This window comes from Trachypithecus francoisi, unplaced genomic scaffold, assembly GCF_009764315.1.
Source record: "Trachypithecus francoisi isolate TF-2019V2 unplaced genomic scaffold, Tfra_2.0 Lachesis_group17, whole genome shotgun sequence".
NCBI classification, from domain to species: Eukaryota; Metazoa; Chordata; class Mammalia; order Primates; family Cercopithecidae; genus Trachypithecus; species Trachypithecus francoisi.
The window spans coordinates 35,965,624-35,986,624 of NW_022681462.1; the positions used below are offsets into that span (position 1 = coordinate 35,965,624).

Genomic DNA, 21,001 nt, shown 5'->3' on the forward strand with positions numbered 1-21,001 from the left:
AGATGTACCATATGACCCAGCCATCCCACTACTGGGTATATACCCAAAGGATTATAAATTACTACAAAGACACATGCACACGTATGTTTATTGCGGCACTATTCACAATAGCAAAGACTTGGAATCAACCCAAATGTCCATCTGTGACAGACTGGATTAAGAAAATGTGGCACATATACACCATGGAATACTATGCAGCCATCAAAAAGGATGAGTTTGCGTCCTTTGTAGGGACATGGATGCAGCTGGAAACCATCATTCTTAGCAAACTATCACAAGAAGAGAAAACCAAACACCACATGTTCTCACTCATAGGTGGGAACTGAACAATGAGATCACTTGGACTGGGGAAGGGGAACATCACACACTGGGGCCTATCATGGGGAGGGGGGAGGAGGGAGGGATTGCGTTGGGGAGTTATACATGATATAAATGTTGAATTGATGGGTGCTGACGAGTTGATGGGTGCAGCACACCAACATGGCATAAGTATACATATGTAACAAACCTGCACGTTATGCACATGTACCCTAGAACTTAAAGTATAAAAAAAAAAAAAAGAAAAGAAATAAAATAAAACAAAAGCCAGGATAATTTTAAAATACTTCTTATTTCTTAAATAAGTATCCAATATTCATTATTTAACAAGTGTTTTAAATTATTTGTTAAGTATTCTTAATCTTAAACTTGGGAGATTATCAGCTAAACTAAAGCGGCATGGAGTTAACACAGCATTCTCTCAGTTTTTATATATATTAATTAAGTCTTCTAAGTAAAGTAGCAGCTGTTATTCTGTATGTTTTATCACTAAAATATTCCATTCAAGATTATCATTATATTAAAAACTTGGTTTTGTTCTTTAAATAGACAAACATTTTGGAATTGCAATTGATCTGGAATATTTTTTGAATAAGCCCATCATATTTGGAGATTTCATTAAGGTAAGTATGTTAAACTGACTTGACCTCATTTGAAAATTATAAAGCATTTATTATTTTCCAATTCAAATTTATATTCTATAAAAACTTCACATGTGTGAAGAGTTAAGATCTACGCCAGATGTCAGCAAACTATGTCCCATGAGCCAAATCTGCCTGCCACCTATTTTTGTAAACAAAATTCTTTGGAACGTAGCCACAACCTATATATATATGTTTTTTTATATGATTGCTTTTGCTCTACAACAGCAGAGTGCAGTAGTAGTGATAAAGACCATATGACCTGCAAAGCCTAAAATATGTACTATGTGGCCCTTTACAGAAAAAGTTTGCTGACTCCTGGTCTAATTACATTCATTTTGGTAACAGTTTGAATCAGAGAGCTATCAGGTATTCAGTTTGGAAGGAAGCAGAGAGGTCTAGTCTCTTAACTCAGGACTTCCCCCTTATTGTACTCTACGTAGTGAAGCTACTTAGTTAAGAGAATTGTTCTCTTCATTTAAGAGTAACTCTAATTAGTAGCAATTTGTTTATATATTTAACTTCCTTTTATTCCCTTATGAGTTCCTCAAGCCCATCTCTGCAATACTTTCTGTCTAATTTTTACCCTCTGGACCTAATTTTACCCTCTGGTAAATTTTACCCTCTTGACCTGCCTAGAATAAATCTGCTATCTCACTGTCCTGCCTACATTGGCAGATAGCCATGTTGTTTTACTAAGGTGCCTCTTGTTCGAGTAAAACATTCCCAGTGTCTCCAAGAGGGCAGAGACCACGTCTGGTTTTGTTCATCTTAAGTTCCCAGGTTCCTGCACAGAGGTACGTAGCAGGCTCTCAATCAATGCTGGTTCAACACATGAAGGAACTCGTCATTATATTATATGTATGCAATACCTCACCACTCTGGTAACTCCACTCTAGATAAGTATTACCACTGACAAATAAAAAAGATAAACTATGTATTTTTGTAAAGTATATATTTATGTTTATTATTAAAAGTATGTCCAAAGTTTGTTTTCGGAGATTCTTTTCCTGTGTGTTTCTAGTTGATTGTATTATCAGATGAGAGACTAAACAGAAAAAGAATAGCTAGACTCTTCTTGCATTGCTTGTGTGTGTTTTAGTAAAACAGTCCAGGAGAAAGTGCCCCTGGGGCAGTTGCTACATACAATAGAGAAAGGACATCATCAATAGATTAAAACAAGGACTCGACTCCCTGCAGTTTACACCTGAATTTAATTTTCAACAATTTAGGTAACCCTAGATGACTGTTATTTAAAAACTACAAATAGTTCTGGCATGATTTTTTATAATAATAGCAGTCTGCTATGCATAGTTTTTAACCAGTTAGCTTTTCCAATGTCAATAACCTAACAACAAAAAAATGAAACTAGGTCTGGCACAGTGGCTCACACCTGTATCCCAGCACTTCTGGAGGTAGAAGCGGGTGGATTATTTGAGGTCAGGAGCTCGAGATCAGCCTGGCCAACATAGTGAAACCCCGTCTATAATAAAAATACAAAAATAAGCTGGGAGTGGTGGTGGGCATCTGTAATCCCAGCTACTCAGGAGGTGGCAGGAAAATCACTTGAACCTAGGAGGCGAAGGTTGTGGTGAGCTGAGATCACTCCACTGCACTCCAGCCTGGGCAACAGAGAGAGACTCCGTCTTAAAAAAAAAAAAAAAAAAATGAAATCGGAATGTAGCATTGTGAGAAATATCAAAACCCTGTTTCTGAGCTCCTATGTAAATTTTATTGCAAAGACCTTCAAAATTCCAGTGTAGCTCTTGAAGAAGTTAAATGAAATGGATTTTCCAGGTTATGTGTCTATCAGAATTAATCCAACTTGGTTCTTCTCACATAAATTATAGTTTGGAGCAGATAAAGCTGATCGGATTTATGATGACATGCCTGATATAGAGAAAATTGCAAATGTTCTACAGGACTATCTTGATGATTATAATCTCACAAATCCCAAAGAAGTAAAGTTGGTGTTCTTCCAGGATGCTATAGAACATGTTTCAAGGTATAGTGCTATAAGGCGCCCAATAATGCATTGATTTAATATTTTTTGTATTAAAGGGTAAAAAAATAAGTTGTATAAACTCTTTAAACAGATTGCTAGATGGTCAGAGGTCTTTTATTCTCACCATAACTTAAGAGTTATTGTTTAAAATATTTTAAATATTTGTGGAATGAGCTTTCTATGGAATCCCCAGAGTCGTTATTTTTGCTAAATATTAATTGATGGTTTTTGTTTGTTTTTTCTGTTCTGTCTTGTTACAAAAAGGATGTGGGGTTGTTTACAGAGATGCACGTACAGTATAACAAGGCTAATTCCATGCCTGCCTAAAGAAAGAGGAACTTCAAAATTATAGCAAAACAAGTTCAATCCAGGATCAGAGATTTCACCTGCTTGCGAGTCTGACTCTTACCCACTGCAGGTGTCCTGTGGGGGACACCCTTGACACATTCATAAGCATCCAGCCTAAATATCTGCAGTCCTTGGGGCATACTTTCTGAAGTGGCTCCTGTTCTGTTTGACAGTTCTAATGCTAAAATGGTCTTTCCAGGATAAGCCAACATCTGCCTCCTGTGCTTCTGGTATCCATCCCATCCTGTGAAGCAGTCATGATTAAGTCACTCAGTGTGGGTATGAAACCATGATATGGAGCATCTCATTTACTTGGTACAACACTCTCTCTGTAGCTTAGGATCATAATCTCTTTACAAATAAGGCTCAGAGAATGTCCCAGTGCTCTGTTGCTACATAATAAGCCACTCCTATCCTTAGCTGATTCATTTTATCATCTCTCAATTTTCCCAGCTATTCTCTCTGAGCATCTCTCTTGCAGTTGCAATCAGACCGTCGCTGGAGTGCCTGGAGCATCTCCGCCTCCACGTAGTCTCTCCACTTGTCTCTCAGCATGGCAGCATCAGGGTGTCTAGGTTTCTCAACATGGTGGCTCAGGGCTCCAAAAGCAAGTACCCCAAGACAGAGAGCGAGGCAGAAGCCAAACAACCTTTTTGACATAGTCTTGGAAGTCACATAGCATCATTTCTACTGTGCTCTTCTAGTCAGTGCAGTCATACAGGCCCACTCAAGGTCATAAGAAGAGGACAGAGACCCTATCTCTTCATGGAATCAAAGAGCAAGTAGGACCAGAGGCATTATTGCAGCCACTTTTTGGACAACGCAATGTGCCACAAAGAGATTAGGTAAATGGTCCAAAGTCCTCTAGTCAGTGAGTGGCAGGTGGGGATCACAGCCAGTGCTTCGGCTCTAACTCCACCGCAGGTACCCCTACCCAAAATGGGCTCACTTTTTTCATAACAGCCCTCCAAATATTTGAAGACCATTCCCATATTCTTCTTAGCTTTATCTTCTCCAGGCAAGATTATCCCACATCTTTCTTATTGCCTGTTAGAGATTATTTCCAGTCTTCACATTCTGAGCACTTTATAATTTTTCAATGTTCTACTTAAAATGCAGCATCCAGATTTGATATCATATTCTGTGGAATAAATACAGTAAAATACAGTGAGAGTAGGATTTCCCATGGTCTATTGCTGTAGCAAGATTTTCATGGCTTTGGTTTTTTTCCTGTGTCAACTGCATTTTAGCATTGGTCCTTGTTAATACTGACAGTTAAATCCCTAGGATTTTTTTCACATAAACCATAAGCAAATAAAGTCTTCACCTGTTGCATATTTCATCTCTTTAGCCCTAATTCAAGATTTGTGTTTGTCACAGCTTAAGTGTTATAACATAGGTCGTTTGTCATTGGCTTGTCCAGATGCCACTTGCTTCCTCTCTGTCCCCTGGTAGCATACCCACATGCTATCCCCTAACAACTTTTATTCCCATCGCTCAGGCAGGCCCTAAGCCTACAAGGAAAAAAATAAGGGAAGCATTTTGGTCTGAGAAACTTCCTGGAGAATAGACCAGACCATAGGCAAAGTTGGCTTAATTCTATTTATAATCTTTCTTACTTTTGTGAAAGAGAATTACCAGGCCCCTCAAGGTTTGCTTAAAATATTATAGCAGGAAATTAAAAACCATTTGTAGAATGGTGAAGATTTGGTTTTCAGATGCACAAAGGACTGCCATGTAAATAATGATGTAGACTGTCCTCTTTTATTCAAGAGAGGATCAGTAAGGAATCAGAGAAAACATATTTCTGCTTGTAAGAGCGTTCAAACACCTAATGCTGATTGGCAATGGAAAGGACTTTGTTATGAAAGTGAGTTATGGATTAATTACTAAATACTCAGTAATTTAGCACATACTACATTTCCATTTGTTGGTGACATTTTAGTTTTTGGCTTTTTAACACGGGGTAAGTAAAAGTCTTCTAACTCAGGGGGGAAATTTTTGCTTCAGAGCTTGTACATTCAAAGAGCAAATGCACCAGGCAGTTTCTGCCCATCGTGTGCCCCAAAGTTGTCACCACGCTCCAAGGATAGTAGAACAAATCTATTAGTATTTAAGCCACTAATTAGGAGAACCATCTTTTGCCTGCTACGTGAGAGAAAATGTAACTTACCTACTAAATTAGAGAATTATTACTAGGGGAAGTTTTCAATCCATTTATAAGTAAATTGCCAGAAAAAAAGATAATACTACAAAGCAGAATGGACAAGTAATTTGTTTCCAGTAGTTTCTGATAGAAATAATCAAACTACTATTAATAATAATGTACATGAAATAAGGAAAGAGTGACATATAAAGTGCAAGATTTTTATCATATTCAACATTTCATCAACTGTAGGACACTTGTGCATTATGGGAAAAATAAGAAAACATTATTATCTATTCATTCTGCCCTCAATTTTATACTCGCCTAGGCAGCTGAAGGGAAATAAGCAAACAGACATCTGATGTGTCCCTCAGTAGATATGTACTGTGGCAGACACATAGCAATCACAATGGTGCCTATGGGTCTTCGTTGTCCTAGTAGAGGAGTTGGCCAAAAGTTCTGGGGAAGAGGCTGACAAACTGCTTTGGTAAAGGGCCAGACAGAAAATATTTCAGGCTCTGCAGATCATACTGCAGCTACTCAACCCTGCTGTCATAATGCATAAGCAGCCACAGACAGTAAGTGAATGAATGAGCTTGGCTATGTTTCAACAAACTTTACTTATAGACACTAATATTTGAATTTCAAAGGATTTTCACATATCATGAAATATTACTCCTTTTTTAATAATTTAAGTTCTAGGGTACATGTGCACAACGTGCAGGTTTGTTACATATGCATACATGTGCCATGTTGGTGTGCTGCACCCATTAACTCGTCATTTACGTTAGATATATCTCCTAATGCTATCCCTCCCCCCTCCCCCAACCCCACGACAGGCCCAGGTATCTGATGTTCCCCACCCTGTGTCCAAGTGTTCTCATTGTTCAGTTCCCACGTATGAGTGAGAACATGCGGTGTTTACTCTTTAAAAGTTGTTTTCAACCATTAAAAAAAAATCTAAAAACCATTCTTAGCTCATGGGTCATTTAAAAAACCACATGGTTAAGGGGCAAGATTTGGCCTGCAGGCCATAGTTTGCTGACCCTGGTTTTAGACAAAGCCGTCTTACCTAGTCACTCAAGGTATGGAAAAAGTGGACCTGTCTGAGGAGCAGGAGAGGGTGTACAGGTGGAGGAAACAAATTTTAGTTTGATTCTTATTTCAGAAGATCCTAAATAATGACTGGGAGTCTGTGCCTTGTCCTGGAGGAAGACTTTTTAAATAAGTCCTCGTAGACTCCCTGTTCTATTCTTACACTACATAGCTCCTATCTCCTGCCACCAAAGATGACGTGTACAGTAACTAACTGTTACAGTCTCTAGAAATTGGTTACTTGAACGTAGAATTGATGGAGCACCCACCAAATGCTATGCACTGTTCTCACAGAGAAATGGACAGCATCCAGGCCTCCATGATGGAGCTTATATGTGGGAAAGAGTTAGCAATGGTTTTCTCTCATGAGTTACAGTGACCATGTGATGTTTTCATAATCAAAAAATAATAAAGTCACTATAATTTTAAAATATTTGGACATTGTTTTCTTCAATTATCAGCAATATAAATAATCTACATAGATTAGATAGATAGATAGATAGATAGATAGATAGATAGATAATTTGCCAGAATAAGGAAGGGGAAGAAGAGGAAAAATCATCAAACCTGCTTTTACATTTCTCCCATGATTTCTAGATTTTAGACAATGGTAATGATAAGTTTTAAATTATGTTTATATTTTGTGTCTTCCTAAGAAGAATTTATTGACATTATCACCCCCTTTTCTATCATCTTAACAACAATGTATAGAATTGATTCTCATACATACTGGTCACCTTTATACTGATATCCCTTCCCCCTTCCCAGGTTTTTAAATTTCATTCATACTTCTGTATATCTTCAAGGAATCTTTTAGGGAGGCTCTGCAGATTATTTACTCTCTGAGCCATAACATGGTATTTTTCTCCCTCTAACCACTGTCTTGTAAAATGTCATCTTGTCGAATAGATGCCTGAAGCCAGCCTAAAATTATTTGTTCCTTTGGGGATAATCCATTATTCTGCATTAGATAATCATAAACTTTTCAGTTATGTTTAAAACATAGATTTCTACTATAAAATTTCTACATGTAAATTACTTATAGATCTCCTAGGAAATATTTAGTGTTTTGTCTCTCCTCTAGTTTTCTTTCTTGATCTTTGGGGCTGTGGGTTCAGCCCCAGTAGTTTATTCTATCATATCAGTCACCATTGCCTCAATTCTATTCCTTCTTCTCATTCCTGTAATTTCTATGATGTGGCCTCTGGGATTCCATTTGTTTCTCCTAGATTTGCCCTCCTTATCTTCCATTTTCTCTCCCATTATTTTAAGATTGCTATCTTTTTTCTGAGTTCTGGGTATATTCCTGGAGTTTGACCTCTACTTTTCCTTTTCAACTCTCCACGGTATTCTATTTGTGAGACTCATCACCTTCCACTCAGGTTTTCAGTTTAGTGGATTTTCCATCTCTACTCAACTTTTCCTAAATTTGCAAGGGGAGGGTTTACTCCTTTCTGAGTGCTCTCTCTCTAGTATCATCATTGCAGTGCTTTTCAAAATTCATGTTAACATGAATCAGAAACTTTCTAAAATTTTGTTGGTATCCTGCAGTAAATCCATTTCAAGGTGTTCTGTTGATCTCTCCTTCTGCACTATGGTGTCTTTTTCTAGGTTTAGTGATTTTTTCTGCTTGCTCATTCTTATAAATGGAAACCTGGACTTGCCAATTGACAATATAAGTTGTGGCCTAGATCGAGTAGGGTCTCCAACAAAGTCCTTCAAACTTCAGGGAAAAGAGATTTTACTTTATTGTAAATTTGTACGACTAGGGCCGAGACCCAACAGCCTGTTAGGAATGAGGGAAAGGATGGAAAAGAGAAAAGCCAAGCAGTGCTGTTCACCAAACCCTGGCCTCAGATGCAGCCTGCTCTTCCCTTGCAGCATCCTACCCCGGGAGGAGACTCCACTGGCTACCAGCCTTTGGTTCTGGGGCAGGCTCTCGGAGTAGGAGCCATGTCTGTGAACTTGAAATAAACCTTTCTCTGCTCTGATGTTTGCAGGATTGCTCGGATGATACGTCAAGAAAGAGGCAATGCCCTGCTTGTCGGAGTAGGAGGCACAGGAAAGCAGTCACTCACGAGACTTGCAGCTCATATATGCGGTTACAAATGTTTACAGATTGAACTCAGCCAGGGGTATAATTATGATAGTTTTCATGAAGACCTGAGGAAGTTGTACAAAATGGCTGGTGTAGAAGACAAGAATATGGTTTTCCTTTTCACCGACACCCAGGTGTGTGTTTAAATAGCCCATGGGTAAGAACAGGAAATGTATGGGTGTTACAATCGGGTGTGTGCTTTGAACAGTTTGTAGGATGAAGTTCAAGGGATTGCTCCCTTTGATAACACATTTCCCGCAGCTTGTAAAAGACTTTTATAATGCATTTTTATTTATTTTACCAAATATTGTTTCCCTTCTTTAAATTCTTAGTAATTAAATTTGATCAAAGGTCAAGGAAGTAAGTTTTTAACTTTTCTTTGAGGGAAACGGCAAAGATAACAGAAGGTAATAAACTGTATAAAAAGTGCATATAAGAAAATAATTTACCAAAAATTCAATTAGGGAAACATGCCTTTACCTACAGAAAGGAAAAACGAAGGGCTATCTTCTGGGTTAAATTACCTTTAAAATTGAAGTAGGATTACATCTATATCTATGACAGCTAATTTAACTGATCTCGAATTAATTCTATAGCAGAGGACTTTCTACATTGATTATTCTTGGATATTTTCTCTTTAGAGAAAATAAATCTGTCTAGAAATTAGCCAAGGAATAAAAACGTGATAGATTCGATGCATACCTTTTTAAAAAAAATATTGTAAGCAGAATTAAATACAAACAAATAATTGGAAAACTATTTTTAATATCTATGACATGCAATGAGTTTTTATCCTATTATAAAAATACTTATTACAAATGAAAAAGGAAAAGTCAAGCACATCTATAGAAGAAATAGAAAAAATGTGGTAGAATGTGAATATACAGTTCCAGAAAACAAAGGGCTTTAAACACCTGAAGAAATTGTCAACCTCACCATTAATGAAGGGAATTATAATAAATAAAAATGTCAGTGACTTGGCCTTGCAAGTTGATAAGGTTAAAAATTATAATATACAGTGTTGGCAGAGGTGTGGGAATAATAGGCCTGTTTATTCTTCACTGGGAGATTATAAATTAGCAAAATCTTTCTGGAAAGTAGTTGGCAATATGTAGGTAAAGCCTTTACATTTCTTTTACATTATAATCAAAGCTACATACAGTTGCACTTATGAGAATATCTACTGTAATGTTTTTAAATAATAACCTGAGAAAGTATTAATGTCCACTGAGAGAAAGTCATAAACATAATATCTGATATAACCATATACTAGAGCACTATGTAAAAACTTTAAATAAATAAATAGAAACTTTAAATAAATAGAAAACTTTAAATAAATAGAAGTTTAATTTGTTTGTTAAGAAGTTTGTTAAATAAAGAAAACTTTAAATAAATAGAAACATACAAATTTTAATGTATATCTAGACATGTATGCCCCATGTACAAAGAGAAAACATTTGAATCATGGGATTGTGAGTGATTTTTATTTTCTTAGTTTTGCTTATCTGTAGTTTCTAATTATCCTAAAATTAAGATATTTCTGATAGTGTTTTTTAACATTGCTTTAAAAAATCAAACAAGTTATGTAAAAAGTCTCCAAGTATTAAAGCTCCAAAGATCAAATCATATTGTGTTGCTTCTCTTTAGACAAAAAGTTATTGCATTCTGTTGAAAGCCCCAATCAATCTCAAATGTTCTGCAGTAATGAAGAGTAAATGTAACAAAAATAAAAGTGCATGTGTCTATACAGGAACTTATATATATACACAAAACATTACAAGTGTGAGAAGAAATTGAGAGAAGCAAGATGTTAAAAATAGAGTTTAATTGGTTGTAACTAACAAATACAAAGTAGAAATAAGTATGATTAGATATTTTGCCTAATGTAATTTCTAAGCTACAATTAATAGCTATATACTATATTTCATATTTTACAGAGAAAGCAAATATTTTCTACTACTGAATGTTTACAAAACTTAATCACATACTAGATTTAAAGAAATTTTTATTAAATTGTGAAAAGCATAAGCCGTACTCATTCTTTGCCCATGCTTTAATCAAAGGAGAAATTAATGATGTGTCTTAGGACTTTAAAATATTCATATAAAAATCAAGAAAGTCAAAATCTTTTAGAGACTAAGAAAAATGAACTTAATATAAATAAAAATCTATGGAATACAACCCAACAGTTCTCAAATTTACATTTATAGATCTGAATCAAAAATTAGAAGCTACACAAATTAGTTTACTTAAAACTTTAGGAGGGAAAAATGTCACAAGACACATAAGAAAATGAAACAAGATAAAAGCAGAAGTAAATTAGAACGCAGAAAACTACTGTTTATTCTTGGGGAAAATTGACAGACACAATTATGCCAAGTTCATTAAGAAAAGCAAAAAGTTTCAAATGAAGAAAATAAAATAACAGATATCTTGTCATAGTTAAATGTATAGTACTCAAACTTCTATATAACTAAAAAGTTAGCTGAAATAAAGGGTGAGAGATTACTTTTAAATATGCACCAATGTTGAGAGACAAAAAGTCTATTTCAAAATATGTAAATTACTCATACAAATTTGAAAGAAAACTCCAAGATGCAGATGGTTGCAAAGTTTAGGTCAAGTTTTTAATGGACAGTAATAAATATGGGATAATATTTTCCCTTGCCAATAATCAAAAACATCCAAACTAAATTCTCCAAAAGAAAGCATTTATTATACCTTCCAAATTAACAAAAATAAATGTTAAAAATCGATGAAGTCACACTGGAATTGAATGAGAAATAGTAAAATCTTCAAAATCCAGAAAATATTTATGCATTTAATTGGTAATCTCACTCCTGGGAATTTGTTTCAAGAAAATAATCCAACTAAGGAGAAAAGCTATATGCCTAAAATTGTTCTTATAAACAAGAGTGTAAGCTATCTCTGTCCATGTACATGTATAGTGCATCAGCTCAATGGTGCATTCTGCTTCCATATTTGTGATAAATATGATGAGTACATTACAGAACTATGGGTTAGTATTAATGATAAAATGGTAACTGAAGGAGGCAGAATATAAAATACTTGCACATATGACTTGACCCAGGTAAAATGGGAATGCATGCTAAGAAACAAAACACAAAGGAAAAATGAAAAATCAGTGCACTTACTATGTTAGAACTTCAGGGTTCTGTGTAATTTTTAAGATTATATTCTCTTAAAGATACAATCGATTCCTGTAAATTTTAGAATAAATATTTGCTTAGTAATAAATGGAAAATGATTGAGCAAGTTGTAATGATCACTGCCTTCTTCTACAGATTGTAGTGGAGGAGTTCCTAGAAGATATAAATAACATCCTGAACTCAGGTGAAGTGCCTAATTTATTTGAAAAGGATGAACTGGAGCAGGTTTTAGCGGCCACCAGACCAAGAGCAAAAGAAGTGGGAATTTCCGAGGGGAACAGAGATGAGGTAGGACATGCCAGAGTAGTTATGTGGCTTTATCACAAAAAGGTTTCTTCACCTTTTATTTAACCATTCACTGATCCCCTGAAGGGGTCCATGAATAGAATATTTTTCAATATAATTGGTTTCCTTTGTGTTCTGTGTATTTTATTTTCGGTGTTTAAAGCATTGGTGCACCAGACTTCCAGAAAGTTCTGTGGGAAGCAGAAAACAGAAATCCCACTGTCCCACGGAGGTCATAGTCTTGTCCAAACTGGCCAGCCTCTCTTATTCCTCTTTAAGCACCAGTTTATTTCACACACTGCAGCATCCTGCTGTGGAGAGCTGAAGGCTTAGGTCTAGGATTGTTGATGCCCTTGCCTAGCAGCAATGTTACAACACAACAAAGCAGGAATGTGTTTTCTCTCACTCTCTCAGGAACAGTGGCTGCTGCACGCTTCCATTCTCCAACACCATGCTAGATCCCATACACTGTTACTTGCTCACCCCAGCTTTTTTCCTGGTTTCTGCACCTTCTTTAACTTTCTGGCTGTTCTTTCTTATATCTTTACTGTTTCCCTTTGTGAGAATTGTCTCTCCTGCTAGGTCGGAGATTATAGGTACAGATGCAAGTCTACTTCTGCTAATGTAAGCAGGAAGGGATTTATTAAAGGGATACAGAATCATTGGAAGGGCCAAAGAAAGAAACTCCAGACTGAACTCCTTGGAATGAATATAAAATGTACACTGTAGAAGTCAGTGTTCAAGGAGGTAGCTGCCTCTGCCACAACCATTCCTGCTGAAGCAGGGAGCCACTAAACCAGTCAGTGTGCCTCTGTGTCAACTGTCAGCTCCAGAGCCATGTGTCCTCCATCACATCAGGAAGCTGCTGAAATCAGGAGCCACTTCCAGAGATAGTAGCTCCAGGATAGTTTCTCAAAGAACTAAGAATGGAACTACCATTTGATCCAGCAATCTCATTACTGGTATATACCCAAAGGAAAATAAATCATTCTACCAAAAAGACATATGCACCTGTATGTTCACTGCAGCACTATTCACAACAGCAAAGACATGGAACCAACTCAGGTGCCCATCAATGATGGATTAGATAAAGAAAATGTGACGTGTATACCATGGAAAACTACATGGCCGTAAAAAAGAATGAAATCGTGTCCTTTACAGTAACATGGATGCAGCTGGAGGTCATTATCATAAGCAAATAGTGCAGAAACAGAAAACCAAATACCACCTCTTCCCACTTACAGCTAAACATTGGGTAATATGGACATAAAGATGGGAACAATAGACACCGCAGAATAAAAGAGCAGGGAGGGAGGGAGGGATGAAAGGGTTGAAAACCTGGGTGACAAGATCAGTCACACTCCAAACCCCAGAATCATTCATTATACCTTTGTAACAAACCTGCACATGTACCCCCAGAATCTAAAATAAAAGTTGAAAAAGAAAAAAAACCTCCCATACCATGCGACTTCTGCCAGACTCTGCACTTGTAAAACCTGATGCTGTGCAGCACCCTGGCCCTCTCTCCCAGATGTCCTCTGCCCCACAGCAAAACCTTGTATGAATGGCCCTTTATTCAAATGATCTCCTCAAGTACATGGGTGAAAGGGACCTAAATCACATCCAGAACCCTAGCTGCGATGGAGTTTGCAAAACGACATTTTTAATCTTTCCAGACTGTGTGAGAGAAAGAGGTTGGAGTGAATGTTGAATAAGAAAATTTACATGTCTACTATACTGACATTTTATATTTGATATTGGGAGCCTCAGATGCATTGGCCAACACTGATTTTCATTGTTGCTTAATCATTATTTTAAATTGAAAAAATATCTTTCTTTTTGTCAGGTGTTTCAATACTTTATCAGCAGAGTGCGTCAGAAGCTGCACATTGTTCTCTGCATGAGCCCAGTTGGGGAGGCCTTTCGGTCCCGGTGCAGGATGTTTCCATCGCTTGTGAACTGCTGCACCATTGACTGGTTTGAGCAGGTTGGTGACATCCCAGGATATCTGTTTGAGAAGTTGGACTTGCTTGACTTTAAAGGGGTTAACACATTGTCCAAGAGTAACTCATGGGTACTTGTATTAGCTTTAAAGCCTACTAGGAATTTATTCATGTAGGGAATGACCGTGGCAATCATAGAACAAAGACAAAACAGAATTTGTAAAGGAAGAGGAGACCATTCAATTTAGCAATGTGGAAGTTATCAGCAATCTTGACAAAATCTGTTTCAATGGACGGTGGGGGAAAGGGTTCAAGAGAGAAGAGGGGAGAGAAATCCGAGTCAATGATTATAGGCAACACTTTCGAGTTTTGCCCCAAAGGAAAGCAGAGAGATGGGGCAAGAGCTAGGGGACATGTGAGGTCAAGAGAGAAGTATTTTTAAATGTGAAACACAAGCGGCATGCATGTGTACTGATGTACATGATCCAGAAAAGATAAATATGTTGATGATGCAGCATACCGAGTTAAGCACTGTGGGACCAGTGACCTTGATTAAGCAAGAAGGGATGAGAATGAGTCCTCAAAGAAGGGGCTGACTTGGTCAGGGAGCATCCACAGCCTACCCCTGAGTAACAAGTGGGGAGGCAAAATGTATGAGCACAGATGCAGGTAGTGGGAAGATGTGGGGATAAGAGCTCATTGAAGTTCTGTTTTCATTGCTGTTATTTTTTAGTGATATGGGTAGTGAGGTCATCAGCTGAGAGTGAAGAAGAAAGACTAAGTGTCAGCAGTTTAAGGAAGTAGAATCAGGTGTGAAATACTCAGGGGAGCACAAAACTGATGTATTAAAAAAGGTAGAAGCATTTCTGGGCTGCACTAAGAGCTAATTATCATAAATTTAAAGTGATACTAATCGGCAAGGTTGTGCATTTTTCTCCAGCCATGCTCAGCTGCACAGTTGCAGGCATGGAGTAAGAGAGTTGCATTTGACCAATGCTCAGGTGAGTTCAAAGAAGCAAGAGAGGAGCAAAGGATTTGAGGTGTGCAGGACAGTAATATAATGATGGACGTGAGGTCCCAACTATGTAACAAATGGAGTGAGAGCATAAGGTCCCTATAACATATATGATTTATTTATGGAATACTAGAAACACCCAATCATTAATTCATTCAGTCAACAAATATTTATTGAACAACTTCTGTGTGCATGATAATGTGGAGACATACTGGTCAGTAAATGCAGACCCAGTCACCCCTCAGATGGACAGAGCCCTTCAGTTCATTAAGCACCATGGACATGAGTAGGAGTTAACTAGGTGAAGAGGGGACTGGACAAGGAGGAGTTCCTGAGAAATATGTTTTTCTTGGTATTAAACTATGTTATTGAAATGACACAATAGATTTTCTAGATTTTTCCTTGATTCACAGTGGCCCAGAGAAGCACTTCTTTCTGTGTCACAGACATTTTTCTCACAAGTCGACACTGGAAATGAGGACCTGAAAGAAAAGCTTCCCTTGATGTGCGTGAACGTTCACCTGAGTGTCTCCAGCATGGCAGAGCGCTATTACAATGAGCTGCGCAGGCGGTACTACACAACACCCACCTCCTACCTGGAGCTTATCAATCTTTACCTGTCTATGCTGTCTGAAAAAAGGAAGCAGATTATTTCAGTAGGTTCAATATTGTCCACGAAAATATTGTTTTCCTTGAACTCGGAACTTTGAGAATGCGTGGAAACTCTATGCACTGTCTTACCTGTCAGGGCCCTGTATTAGTCCATTCTCACACTGGTATAAAGAAATACCTGAGACTGGGTAATTTATAAGAAAAGAGATGTAATTGGCTCACAGGTTGTACAGGAAGCATAATGCTGGCATCTGCTCAGCTTTTGGGGAGGCCTCAGGAAACTTTCAATCATGGCAGAAGGTGAAGAGGAAACAGGCACATTTTATGTGGCAAGAGCAGGAGCAAGAGAGAGAGGGGGGTGGTGCCACAAACTTTTTGTTTTTTTTTTTTTTTTTTTTTTTTTTTTTTTTGAGGCGGAGTCTCGCTCTGCCACCCAGGCTGGAGTGCAGTGGCCGGATCTCAGCTCACTGCAAGCTCCGCCTCCCGGGTTCACGCCATTCTCCTGCCTCAGCCTCCCAAGTAGCTGGGACTACAGGCGCCCACCACCTCGCCCGGCTAGTTTTTTGTATTTTTTAGTAGAGACGGGGTTTCACTGTGTTCGCCAGGATGGTCTCGATCTCCTGACCTTGTGATCCGCCCGTCTCGGCCTCCCAAAGTGCTGGGATTACAGGCTTGAGCCACCGCGCCCGGCCTACAAACTTTTAAACAACCAGATCTCACAAGAACTCACTATCGTGATGACAGCACCAAAGGGGGGATGGTGGTAAACCATGAGAAAATGCGCCCATGATCCAATTACCTCCCACCAGGACCCACCTCCAGCATTGGAGATTACATTTCAACATAAGATTTGGGTGGGGACACAGATCCAAACCATATCAGGCTCTCTCCATCCTGACATGTGCCCCTGACAACCTAAAATATGACCAAAAAGTGTTTCCTGCTGTCGGTCTGAGGGCCTTCTCCTTTCTCAAGAATTATATATATATATATATATATTTCTTCTGTCATTTATGCAAGTATCCTTACTCAGTAGAATGATATGGGCATCACAAGACCATCAAAGTTATGCAGTGAACTTGTCATCTCTGTGGTATTTAATACAGAGGAAAACATTTTGTTAAGCAATACAGACGGTGTTTTAAAGAACATGTGCCAGTGGTATCAGCCAAACTACGTACAGCCTGTGTTCTGCCTCTGGCTGTGCAACTTTGAGCACATTAGTCATTTCTCTAAGCCTTAGTAGAAAATAAGGCTAAACAAAAATCTGTGTCTACCTGTTGGCTTGTCGTGGAATTTAAGACACTGATAGTGAATTCCTGAAACTATGATCTGACACATATAAAGTGCTCAGAAAATAGAAGCTGCCATCATCATCATCATCATCAGGATATTAATACGACCTACAATTTTCTACGTTTTAAACACACCAAAAAGGGAAGCACTTACAATATAGATATTTAAATTTTTTGGAGGATTTTTACCTGGTAAAATGCCTGCCTTGTGAAATAACTTGACCAATATTTTTGAAATCTGCCCATTTTAACCAAGCGTTCTTTTTTTTTTTTTTTTTTTGAGATGGAGTCTCGCTCTGTCGCCCAGGCTGAAGTGCAGTGGCACTATCTCAGCTCACTGCAACCTCTGCCTCCTGGGTTTGTGCCATTCTTCTGCGTCAGCCTCCCAAGTAGCTGGGACTATAGGCACCCGCCACCACGCCCGGCTAATTTTTGGTATTTTTAGTAGAGACGGGGTTTCACCATAGCCAGGATGGTCTTCATCTCCTGACCTCATGATCCGCCCACCTCGACCTCCCAAAGTGCTGGGATTACAGGCATGAGCCACCACGCCTGGCCATGAGCCAAGCTTTCTGACTCACTTTAGAAAAACAGTTCTTCCCAGGTGTTTCCTTTACCAGATACCACCCCTTTGATCATGGTCAAGAGTTTTCTACCACAGGGAAGTGGGTTCAAATCCAGCAGCCAGAGCTAGACCCTCTGGACCTCATCTCCCAAGGGGTCCTCAGCCCTGCTGGCCAGAGCAAACAAGCTTCCAGAGCTGCAACCTCCAGGGATTCACATCCGGACCTGTTCCTCACTCATTCAACATGCTACCACGGAGAATAAAAACAGCAGTACCATGTGGTTCTCACTCATTCAACATGCTACCACAGGGAATAAAACCAGTACCATGTGGTCCTCACTGTCAGTGAGCCACAGCCCAGTGACGTCCCACTGCTGTGGCCAGAGGGCATGGATCCAAACAACTGTGATGAATGTCATGGCCATTTCTAGAGTTCCATTACCTGAACATTTCCCAGTTTGTAATATGTTCACAACCTGAATTATTACAAACTGATTTACCAATTCTGTAGATGTAAAAGTCTAATACATGAGTAATACGTGTTTGATACCAGTAAACTTAGAGTTATAATACTCATTATAATAGAAATTTTCATTGTCACTTAGGCACGAGATCGGGTGAAGAATGGTCTCACCAAGCTACTAGAAACAAACATACTAGTAGATAAAATGAAATTAGATCTTTCAGCTTTAGAGCCCGTACTTTTAATAAAATCACAAGATGTTGAAGCCCTGATGGAAAAATTGGCAGTGGATCAAGAAAGTGCCGATCAGGTATGCTGCAGTTCCTGAGAATGTGGAAAAGGCTTCAGTCAGCAACTGATTACTTATATACAGTGAGACATGATTGGATTTTTAATTATATATGTTATTAAAATAATTAAATGATAGATTTAGCAAAGTTTTTTTTTTTTTAGCAATTAGAAATGCTTTTAAGTTGTAAACAATCTCCCTTTACTAAATCAGTTTGGCTCTGTCCCCAAGAATTAATGCAGCCCAATGAATGGGACAGAGAATTTTGAGAAAAGCACCACCTACAAATGTAAAGCAACTGCGTCTCTCCTAAGATGGAACTGTTTGTTATAAGTTTATATTCATTATGCTATTGGCATGACATAGATGGACAAAGGAGAGCATAAAATGCAATCTAGTTAATAGCCTTTCATCATTACTCTAATCCAAAGGACAAATATGATTCATTATTATTGACTTTGTTTTAAACATTAAAATTCAAATAATGAGGCCACTTAAGCAGTCATGTTTCGATGGTTAGGTCCGTAACACTGTGCAGGAGGACGAAGCAACAGCAAAAGTCAAAGCTGAAGAAACCCAAGCAATAGCTGATGATGCTCAAAGAGATCTTGACGAGGCACTACTTGTACTGGATGCTGCCAACAAAGCACTGGATTCCTTAGATAAGGCAGATATATCTGAAATCAGAGTTTTTACAAAGCCCCCAGCTTTGGTCATGACAGTAATGGAAGCAATCTCCATTCTCTTGAATGCCAAGTGAGTAATTCAGAATCACATATTGCCATGATACCTAGTAAGAGTTCTTTACTGTTTTCCTCCATGGTAATTTATATATTCATTCCCTTCTCCACCTTCTCATTGCTTCAACTGGTCATTCAACAAATTGATTCAAGGAACATTTTCTTCCCCAACATCTATTTTGTACTAGATGGTGGAAGATATGTTTTCCTCTACAAGATATACACAGGCTAGTGGGAAGCAGACATGAAAACTAATAATTTCATTACAACGTGAGAGTTGTATAGTATTGGGAGTGCTGAGCAAACAGTGCCTAAGTCCAGCTGGAGATGTGCAAGCAGGTTTCTTGGAAAACAATGCTCAGTTGGATAGTGGGACCATAGGCGAGCTCAGGAATGAGCTTTGATGTTCTTGGAATGGGATGGGGCTGGGCAGGAGACCAGTGACTACATCCTGAAAGGTCTTGAATGCTGCACTAAACACTTCAGATTTCATCTTGGAGATACGTAGTTTTCAAACTTTCTTTAGCGATACAAACTTTTTTTCAATAAAATTATGTTGTAATGAATCTTTCTATGTAAAACTGGGCAAAGGGCTCAGAGCACCACATCACCACCAGGCCTCCAGGAGAAAGGGTGGAGAAGTTCCCACTGACCCTTAAACTGGTACCTCGGTAGGCTCCAGAGAGCTCTGCAGAGCACAGAGAGAGCTATGGGCAGAAGGGACTGAGAATCGTTGAACGTTTTTTATCTAATCAGATTTTCATGGTAGAAAGATCAATCTGGCAAAAGTTCAGAAGAGCAAAGTTCAAAGAGACATTAAGCCCAATTAGAAAGCAATTACAGTGTCCTGGCAGGTGATTTTAAGGGTGGGAACTATGACAAAGGAGGTAAAATGTGAGTGCCTGCAGCATTTTAAAAATAAAACTATTGTTTCTATAATGCCTTACATTTCTAAAACTACGATTTTGTAATTCTTTCTCTACCAAAGCTGGGTTGCATGGAACCTTAGTCACCCATTTTCTTTTCGCCCCATGAATTAATTGTGGTGCACCTAACTACCAATTACTAGAATTACAGTACCGAGATTAAAATTACCTGCTTATTGGGATAATATCATAATGTTTTCAAAGAAATACATTTCTTTTGTTCTTATATTGCTTCATTTCAGTGCTATTAATATATCATGTCTGTCTTTCAGGCCTGATTGGGCATCAGCAAAGCAACTTCTTGGTGACTCTAACTTTCTAAAAAGGCTTTTAGAATATGATAAGGAGAACATAAAGCCTCAGATATTGGCAAAGCTTCAAAAGTATATTAATAATCCTGATTTTATGCCTGAAAAAGTGGAGAAAGTGTCCAAAGCATGTAAATCTATGTGCATGTGGGTAAGAGCTATGGATTTGTACTCTCGAGTGGTCAAGGTCGTTGAACCAAAAAGACAAAAGCTCCGTGCCGCACAGGTACATTTTCTGTAATGTGATATTTTGTAGAATTGAAGGCCATGATCGCCAATCATTCAAGTTCTCTGTATAATGTTACTATGGTCCTACACAATATAGACAGTGACAAAACTCTTGGAAATTAGCTTTTGTTTTTTTTTTTTATTTTTTTATTTTATTTTATTTTTTTTTGAGACGGAGTGTCGCTCTGTCGCCCACAAGAGCTGGCAATTGTTTTTCAGAAATTGCCTCTGAAATCAGCCTTCTTTCAGCATAGGAGGAACATGAGTTCCTCTGTATATTCATCTGAAAAAAGGGGAATTAATCTATTATTTTTAAGGTACTTTTTAGCTCAAGCATCTGCTGGTCTGTATTTCTGTTTGCTAAATACTTCCATGCTTGATGGTGTCATCTGAGGTTTTAGAACCACCTTAACCCTGTCATTGGATGTGAGGCCCTTCATCTTCCCAAGAAGAAAAAAGAATGATCATTTAGTGGAGCAGCTTACTGAAAGAACTATGGCTATAGAGCAGG

General features: G+C 38.1%; 1 protein-coding gene across 1 annotated transcript in view; it reads left to right on the plus strand.

Annotated features, from left to right (window-relative positions):
- DNAH6 (dynein axonemal heavy chain 6) overlaps positions 1 to 21,001 on the plus strand; it is a 353,105-nt gene that overhangs the window by 214,616 nt on the left and 117,488 nt on the right. The window contains exons 44-52 of the mRNA XM_033175267.1: positions 868 to 941; positions 2,810 to 2,964; positions 8,554 to 8,785; positions 11,957 to 12,109; positions 13,953 to 14,093; positions 15,478 to 15,720; positions 18,142 to 18,309; positions 18,809 to 19,044; positions 20,227 to 20,488. Of these exons, the coding sequence (XP_033031158.1) occupies positions 868 to 941; positions 2,810 to 2,964; positions 8,554 to 8,785; positions 11,957 to 12,109; positions 13,953 to 14,093; positions 15,478 to 15,720; positions 18,142 to 18,309; positions 18,809 to 19,044; positions 20,227 to 20,488 (1,664 nt within the window). The remainder of the gene's footprint in view (positions 1 to 867; positions 942 to 2,809; positions 2,965 to 8,553; positions 8,786 to 11,956; positions 12,110 to 13,952; positions 14,094 to 15,477; positions 15,721 to 18,141; positions 18,310 to 18,808; positions 19,045 to 20,226; positions 20,489 to 21,001) is intronic.